We start from the raw sequence: 9,352 nt of genomic DNA on the forward strand, positions 1-9,352 counted from the left end.
CTCCAGCATCTGACAAACAGCAAGGGCAAAGGCAAGGGCAATGATTATACCATCTACCAGCTTCAGGGGGAATAAAAAATAAAATAAAGTATTTTTTAAAGGCTCCAGTGTGAATAAGCACCTCAAACAAAGCACCCAAAAGCCCTGTGGTCCTTTTGCCAGGCTGTGTTTTCTATAAGCCGGGACCAACAACGCTGTCGGTAGCATCACGGCAGCCCAGCCACCTCCCAAAAGGGGATGAAACGCTGAGGACGGGGAGTGGGTTACCTAGAAAATCCCCAAAACTCAGATGGGGTATCAACCAAGCACTTCTTGATCCACAGAGCACCGGTGTTGGCACCAGTCAGAGACACTTGGGGACCAAACCAGCACTCCGGGGATGAAACACTTAAGTAAAACAAACCCCAGAGCAGGTTCAGACCCCATTTTACACCCTCAGAAACCCACCGCAATGCTCCTGGCTTTTGCTGCGGTCTCCCCATCCGAATCCAGTGCAAATACCAGCTCTTCTGCCCGCGATAAGCACCAGTTACTTCTTCCAACACCCAAAGCGCCGCTCAGCATCCTCAACTCCGTCTTCAGCAGCTTCTTCGTGGCCTGACTTATTTTTTAAGCACACAGCATGAAAAACCACACACAGGCCAACTTCAGAGATATTCCCCCTAGAAAAATTAAATACTCATAATGCTTTTTTAAAGTGAATTGGGCCCCTTAATTTGCATCTTATAATAAGGATGTTATCGTACTGGTTTATGGCTCAGCTCTTTAGTTTCTATCTCTCAGGGGCTAGATTTCCCCTCATGAGTTCAATAGATGTCTGTGAACTAATGTAATTTTTTTAAAGCGCTTTTCTTCTGTATTAACATTACAACCTTTATGAGTTAAAGGTTCTAATTCCTGTAGTGTGGGACAGGTTGGCATTCGACAGCCGGGCAGGGTCCTTGCCAGCGCGGCCGCTGGTGATGCTATAACCCACGCTTAATCCTGGGCAGCAGATAGAACCTTCCTCACGCTCTCCAGCGAGCTCCATCTCTTACATTTAGCTTAATTATAAAACATTGTCACTCGAATATTAAAATAATGTTTAATACACAGAAGGGAATAAGCCAGTCCAGAAAAATGCATAATTTCCCCGTGCCTGCCCTGCTCATCGCATGCAATGAGCTCTTTTCTTCCCTCTGCCAGCGATGCTGGGAATACACTTTTAAGAGGCTTTTAAAAGCATTTAAAACCAGGGAGGTTTTCCCTATCTGTGCCCTTTCCAGGGGTGCACATGCTCTGATCCCCTCGGGAGGTGGAACAGCGCTGGGGTGGGATTTGTCCCCCCATCCCCTTCCAGCCCCGCATCCATACGGCAGCGCCAGGGTCACCGGGAGAGGAAAACAACAGCGACTTGACTAAATCCCACAGGACGCTTTTAAACTTGCCCAAATTAGAGCCCAGGGGCGGATGCTTGGCGTTTCAAAACAGTCTCCGAGGTGCTCAAACATGCTGCAGGTAGGAGAGATGTCAAAAATGCCAGCCCCTGATTTAATATACCCCCGGATCATTCGTCACCTCCACACCTTATTTTATATTGCCAGGTTCTACTTTGAATCAGCTTTAATTTTTTTTTTCCCCCTTTAATCACTACAGTTAGAGAAGCTGCCATCTCTTCAGCAGGGGAAAGAGGGAAGGGGGGGGTGGAAAAAGAAGTTAAAAAGGGGATTTTTACACAGCAAAAGGCCAGCAGGAGTAGCCAGATGCAAAACAACTCCCAAAGGGATGTTGCTCCCCAAAGCCTCCAAATGAAAAAGCTGAAGCCCGGGGGAGTGCGCTGGGGAGGTGGTGGGGAAGGTCTTTAGGGAGGAAAATATAGACAAAATAAATCTGAGTTTTATCCAAGCTGGAATTAGGGGTGTTTGGGGAGAATGGGGCAGGCAGAGCCCACCGAGAGGGGCTTTTCTGGAGCTGAGCCATGGGGTAAGGGCTGCCAGAGGACAACCTGGGCACCCGAGTGTCGCAGCCAATGCAGGGCTGGACGGGGAGGTCAGGGAAAGGACACGCAGAGAAAGGAAAAATCAAGGTTTATTTAGGGCTTCATCCTCTACTCCCTCACTGCCCAAAGTGTCTCGGGTTTGCAAGGGCACAGCTATTTAAAGAGCGAGCCGGCGTCCCCATAGGCACCACCAGCTCTGCTGCAAACGCTCAAGAAGCTCACAGCCCCATTTTTTGCTGCTTCTGCTTTACGGGAGGCCTTTGGCCACCAACACCTTCACCCAACCTCTTGCTATAGAGCCGGAGAAACCCGAAGGAAAGGGTTAAGCAGCCTGTGGATGCTCTGCCCATGCACTTACCACCTGGAGTAGCTTTGCTCACAACTGGGAAGCATTAAAGCTGCAGCATGAACTGGGGCAGGTGGTAGCACTTGGAGTTGCAGGCTCTTTGATGCATTGGTCTGGACAAGCTCCAGGTATCTTCTGCCAGCCCATGGGGACAACTCAGCAAGAGGCCACCACTTGCCAAGGGGGTCCTGTTGCTGGGGCAGCCCCTGGTAATCTCCGTGGGGTTGGGCAGGGGTCTGATCACTCCATCTAGATCTCCTCATAGAGGAAAAACTCATCTCGTCTGGGCATTTGAGTAGGTTAAGTTTAGCCACAACCATGCCTGGGGAGGAGGGAAGGTCCAAAAGTATTGCTTTTTTCATTCCCTTTTGCTTTTTTCATTCCCTTTAAATTTTAAGATGTTGTAAAACGTGAAAATAACTTGAAAGGCAGTAGCCCCATTTTATTAATAGCAAGTATTTATTAGCTTCCTTGATTTACAGTATGTTTCTGAAAGTCATCAGTCCATCACATTCTTCAGCACGTGGGCTGAGTTGCTTTGTTTTTTTCTTGGTCAACACAATATGGAATATAGATCTGAATATGAGAAGCCAAATACAACCTTCATTTTTGCATGCACATACCCCACCAACGGGAGGCCCGTAAATGAGTCCTGTATAGCCCTTAGACACATGCACTTGCAGACATCGGGGGGAGAGGTGGGAGCTTCTGTACATCACCCCTGGAAACCCAGAGGGTCATGGAAATCGCCAGGGAAGAGCCATCGGGGTTAGAGCAACCTCGGGAAGCATCGCGGCGCACACACCCCAGCCACCAAAATAAAAATGAAATAAAATAAAAACAACCCAAAAAAGTGGAAATCCACCTTGTGGTCTTGCTTCTGGGCTTTGATAAGAAAAGCTATCTGTCCATCCATCCATCTCACGGCACTGACTGATGCTTACACAGCAAATGGCAAAGATACCCCCAATCCACCCATCATCACCCCCATTTCTACCCTTGCCATGGGGGTTTTGCCTGCCTGTCTGTCTGTCTGTCCACACCACCTCTGCCCATCATTGCGGCCGAGCCAGAGCTTCCCGGGGATCACGTCGTGCTCGTTACGGGAGGCCCAGGCTAAATTAAATTGGGGCCCACTGGTTCTGCCATCTGAACTTCATCACCGCTAAAGATGCAATAAAAGTAACAGTAACAACGAACAAGCCTCTACCAGATGTGTAACTCTATCCAGCGAGATTAAGGAGTAAGGGCCATATTTTGGGGGTTTTCTTTTGGTTGCATTCCCCCTCCAAGTCCATCTTTCCTTGGGAATAATTGATGATTTGGACCCCTGTAGAAGTTGAATGGTAAGAGGGTGATTTCTGGAGGTTCAGGGGGTGTTGGGATGGAAGGGCAACAAGGTTTAATTGACCTTGTTTCCCCGAAAATAAGACAGGGTCTTATATTAATTTTTGCTCCAAAAGTCACTACTTTCTTACATGTATAGCTGCCTGAACACTATTTAAATTGACTTTTTAAATGAACTGTAACTAGGGCTTATTTTTGGAGTAGGGCTTATATTTTGAGCATCCTCAAAATTAGATGCTGCCGCTGGTCCCACAGGTCACTTAATGGGACCCGACACAAAGCTGGGGTTGAAATGGAACGTGGGAGGTTTGGGAGTGTCACTGGAAATCCCATTCGCAGGGTTTTTAGATCTGTTTTCAGATCCTTTCTGGAGAGACTGTGTTCAATAAGCGACCTCCAACACATTCTTTTCACCCCTCTCTTCTCACCTTGTAATAGCCCACGGCCCGAATGCTGTGCGAATCCAAAATACATGTTCTTTTGAAAGCAAAATTTAAGTTAGACTTCACAAAAGACTTGACCTTCGCTGCATTTTGGTGTCATGAAAATGTGCTTAGAAACAAAATGCAGCACAGTCAAATCGCCTTCAAGCTTGAAAGCAGCTTTTCAAACCCCCCAAAAAAAATCAAAGCTAAGCTAGCTAATTCCCAGGTATCTTGCTCATCTCAAAGAGAAAGCTTTGCTTTTGTTTATTAAGAAGTCCAAAACTTTAGGAGCTTTATTTTCTTTATAAAGACCGAACGTACTTCATTTTTTAACTCTGATACACAGACTGACACATTGGGAATCTGCTAAAATATAAAATCCCTGGGAATTCCACTCTTTTGCACCAAAACCACAGCAACCTCCAGCTTTGAGGCGAACAGGATTCCAGCTCTCCCCTTGCAGGAAACCCTCAACTCCTGCTAATTGGCAGAAACTCATTAAGCCGCTGTAATGCAACGGCTGACGAGCCTCCATGCACTCAGACACAGCAAAAAGCTTTGCAGCAGCCAGACAAAAAAGGACCCTAATGATGATACCCCCAATAAACACACACGGCAGCTCAGGTCGCACAAAGCTGTGGGAACCCTCGTAGCTCCACCAAAACCTGGTGCTGGGGATACCCAGTTGCTTTGCAAGAGCATGAGCAGGATCCGACCCTGCAGCAGCACAGAGGAGCCCCCAGCACAGTCATTACACACATTTGTGACTTTAAGGCAACACAAATTCCGCAGATGTTTGAAAGTCCTAAGAGTTACAGGAGGGTTAACACCTGTATTAAAAAAAATATACATCTTAAGGATGACATACATCACTTCACCCCAACACTTCATGAAAAGACAGGTAGAACTTCTCACTGTCGCAGCTCTGTTGTTTTCTCCTGCTCCTGGGAGAATCTCCTGCCTTGGGCTGGATGCTGGAGGAGAGATGGGCCATGGCTGGAGAAATCTGAGCACATTGCACTTGTTCCACCAAGCAGAGCATCAAAAAGCACAAGGAGATGCCCCCAAAAGCCACCTATGCACTGAGCTTTGCCTGTGCTCAAAGGAAGGGTAGATACACCCCCAAAACCGGCCAGCATGCTGAAAAACCCTCAGAAAGCAGCTTTGCAGCTGCCCCTTATTATAAGCTTTGCAGGGCTGCTGCAGATACATCCCATGTGATCCCTGGTTTGCAATTTGGAGGAGAGAGCGGAGCAACCCCCTTTGCAGTTAATAACACTGTTGGTTCTGACCTGACACAGCTGCCCGGCTGCAGATGCCCCAGGGCAGCAGTGGAGGTGCCAGCAGCCCATGAGAGTTGCTAAACCCTCACCCATGCCATGTTTGCAATCAATAGGATGCTTAACACAACAGGATTCACCCTTCCAAGGCTCAAAAAAACCCTTATAAGCAGATACAGAGGTGGTAGCACAGGCTGGGATAGTACAAACCTTTAAAAACATCTCTCAGTGATAAAAAAACCTTCGGGTGTGTGCAGACTTTGGGGTAATTGGACCTCAAAGATCAAAATGCCTTTAAAGAAGCAGCAATATCTCCCTTTGGTGCGCCCCCGAGGCTCCTGACTTGACCCCAGAGCTTTTGCTGCCCACCCTGAGCCCTCGCTGTGCTCCAAGGTACAAAAGTGTCTGTGCTTGTGCTATGACCCGGCCCACAGGAGAACCACAGCCTGGGGTTTTTAAATGAAACAAACAAAAGAGCAATGACCACCCATCAAAAAGGCAATGACATTTTCCCTACGGCCTCTTTGCCAGGAGAGAGTCAGCCCAGCCAGTTGCCTCACTTGGATTTTAAGAAAGGAGACCAATAAATGCAGTAGCGAGGATGGAGACAAGACACGAAATAAATCAATCGGCTGGCGCTGCCCTGGGACTCGGCTCCGTCCCACTGCGCCCGGCAGCCCGACACGGCCGGCCAGCAGCTCCATGGCTCCCCAGCTGGTTTCTTTCACCAAATAAGGTCCATTCCCCCTCGCCGGCACAGGCACAAGTCGCTACAGCCTATAAATCCCCACAGAGACAGCACACGAGCACGCACACAACCCATTTTCGGCTCAGCAAACTCCTTGCGCGGGTGCTCAGCCCTGAGCGAGGGACAAGTGTCCCCAGCAAGCAGGGACACTGTGCCAGGGCTGGGGTGCTCGGTGGGTGACACTGGGACACCGACCTGACAGCAGTTCCCCCCATGCCAGAGCTCTGCACGCCCTGGTACCCAGAGCACTGCATCCCCTGGTACTCACAGCTCTTCACCCCTTGGTACCCACAGCTCTTCACCCCTTGGTACCCACAGCTCTGCATCCCCTGGTACCCACAGCTCTGCATCCCCTGGTACCCACAGCACTGCATCCCCTGGTACCCAGAGCTCTGCACCTCTTGGTACCCACAGCTCTGCATCCTCTGGTACCCACAGCTCTGCATCCCTGGTACCCACAGCTCTGTATCCTCTGGTACCCACAGCTCTGCATCCCCTGGTACCCACAGCTCTGCATCCTCTGGTACCCACAGCTCTGCATCCTCTGGTACCCACAGCTCTGTATCCTGTGGTACCCACAGCTCTGCATCCTCTGGTACCCACAGCTCTGCATCCCCTGGCACCCACAGCTTTGCGTCCTCTGGTACCCACAGCTCTGCATCCTCTGGTACCCACAGCATCTCCATCACATGCTGAAACCCCCCACCTGGCCTTGCTTCTCCTCGGGCGGACACTAAGGGATGTGACGGATCCCGCCAGCCCCAAAAGCACGTGGTTTAACAGCAGAAATGCAACACGAGAGCCGGCAGTCATTAAGAGGAGGTGGGCAATGGAGAGACCTTCCCCTTCAGCATCACCCATCGCCAACAGGGGTTGACCCCAACTCGGGGGCCCCTCGCGCTGACATCAGCCCCCACTTTCTCTTTGCAAACTCAGCGTTTGGTTTTCCGCAGCCGATACGGTGAATACAAAGTCACACCAGCCGCCTGGCCCTTGTTAGCATTAAAAATTAAAGACAGAGCAAACAAAACCTAAAGCTCCAACATTTATTATGGCAATTTCCCACCCACCCACAGACCTACACTGTGTTTTGTTTTTATTTTTAGTTCGTCACATCAGATGTGCTTTCCGAGAAATGGCAAGTCATGGAGATAAAACCAAGAGGCCGGGTTGTCCATGAGCACAAAGATCGTCTTTTCCACGGGGAAAGGAGCCGGTGGAAGCCATCGCTAAGCCCTTCACCTTGGCGGGCGGGTTTGCTTTCGTTTTTAGAAAAAGAAACAATTAAAAAAAGGCAACAACAACAAAAAAAAACCAACCAAACAAAACAACCCCAAAATGTCGTACTCTATTACAAAATATAAATACGATAGTCTTGCAGGCAGGAGGAGCCCGGGAGCGCTGCCTTCGGCGAGGTGACTTCTCCGGCTCTCCCGGGGACACGGCGAGCCAGCAGGACAGAGGCCACCTCCGGACACCGCGACACCTCTGGACACCGCGACACCTCCGGACACCGCGCCGCCGCCGGCCGCTCGCCCCAGCTTCACCTCCTTTCAGAATTTAAGTGCTCTGGAACTTCCATCCGAAAACTGCCAGATGTCCGGGGCTCCCTGGGCGCTGCGCCAGCTGGGGGGGTACGTCGAACCTACAGAGAGCATGGGGACAGAGGAGAGAACAGGTGTGACATGGCCCACGGTGCGAGTTTTGCTCTTATTTTACTTTTTCTTTTCTTTAACAACTAGGACACCCAATTGCCACAAAGGGATGGAGCGGGATGGACCCTTCCTCCTCTCGGGCCACACTCCCACGTCCGGCATCGCTCGGCACCGACCAGGAACCACAGGGATGGTTTAGGAGGAAAAACCTCATGGTTTACTCAGAAACCTGCGCTGTGCCGGGATATTGGGCAAGGACCGAGCCAGCCTGCCTGAAAATTCCCTCTTTCCCAAAATCTATGGGGCTTCCCTCAGTGCATCTGAGTACAGCAGGCCCTCCTAAAGCCATGGGCACTTATACATCACACAACGGGTGGTTCCTGGAGGACATTCCCCGACTCAAAATCCACCTCCCCATCCCGACCCGGGTGCCAGTTTCTATGGAAATTGCTTCATTAATATTTAAGAGAGGGGTCGAAGGGCTCCACACGAGCTGCTGCGGAGACTAAATAAGCAGCTCCTAGGCCAGATCTTCACTGCGTGTAAACCGGAGTGGCTCCTTGAGTCAAGAATATGTGCTCAGTTCCCCCCCCGGGGAGGGCTCATTGCTGATGCCTGAGCCCGACACATTTCAGGCTGATATTAAAACAGGCTGAGACCTTCAAGGGAGCCAAAAGCATCACAGCCACCCCGGCCACAGGCCACACCAGCACAACCGCACATCCCACACAAACCCGGGGGGTCCCCCACACCCCCTGCCCCTCGGTGGGGAGGGGACCCCGCGCCTGGATCCCTGCGGCTCCTCCAAAACCAATATTACAATTTGCCCGTGCATCCGCCAAAAATAGCTTTCAACCTTTATAGGAGGAAAAAAACCATAGGGAGGGAGCTAAAAGAGCGGCTGGTATCTCTTTTTTCGCTACAAACTCTGCACTTAGATAAACCCCAAAATTGCAGCTCGTCAGATACGCCAGAGCCTCCCGAATGTCGAGCAAAGCCATGGTATCGCTTATTCCTGTATTTATCTCAGCCCCTGGAAACATAATAAATATGAAACATCTGTAGCCTAAATTCTGGATACCGTTTCAGTGCCTTCATTACATTAATCATTCAATTTGGAGGCGATTAAATACTAACAGCAAAGGGGTCTGCGCCATAAAAATGTGTTTCTCCTCCAAAGCTGATGGGTTTTAAGATTTTAACAATAGAGAAGTTACCCAAATATCGCTCTTATTTACAGAGACATCTCCATCTCGCACAGAAAGAGCAAAGATCTCGGCCACGCAAGCAGCTCAATGGGGCCCGAGACACCCGTGCCCCAACCCAACAGACTCCAGTGGGTTCCTCACCCTGTTAACTCAGCACCACTGGCAGAAAAAGATGAGAAACATCACGAATTCTGCGTTGGTGTTGAGGCGATTGCCACGCTCTGGCCAGCCACCTTGGACCAGTGTCACCTACAGCTAGAGCTGCTGATCCTCCAAACCACGGGGGGGACGCAGCCTTATTTACCTCCCGAAACCCGCCAAATTTAACTTCCTGAAAGCTGTGAATCAAACGCATCGCTGGGAAA

General features: G+C 50.1%; 1 protein-coding gene across 3 annotated transcripts in view; it reads right to left on the reverse strand.

The window, feature by feature from the left end:
• Positions 1 to 2,764: 2,764 nt before the first annotated feature.
• Positions 2,765 to 9,352, reverse strand: part of BCL11A (BCL11 transcription factor A) — a 72,940-nt gene continuing 66,352 nt past the window's right edge. For all 3 annotated transcript variants that reach the window (XM_065833632.2, XM_065833630.2, XM_065833631.2), the window contains exon 4: positions 2,765 to 7,769. In XM_065833632.2, coding sequence (XP_065689704.1) covers positions 7,668 to 7,769 — 102 coding nt within the window. In that variant the 3' untranslated portion in view covers positions 2,765 to 7,667. The remainder of the gene's footprint in view (positions 7,770 to 9,352) is intronic.

This window comes from Patagioenas fasciata, chromosome 3 (genome assembly GCF_037038585.1).
Source record: "Patagioenas fasciata isolate bPatFas1 chromosome 3, bPatFas1.hap1, whole genome shotgun sequence".
NCBI classification, from domain to species: domain Eukaryota; kingdom Metazoa; phylum Chordata; class Aves; order Columbiformes; family Columbidae; genus Patagioenas; species Patagioenas fasciata.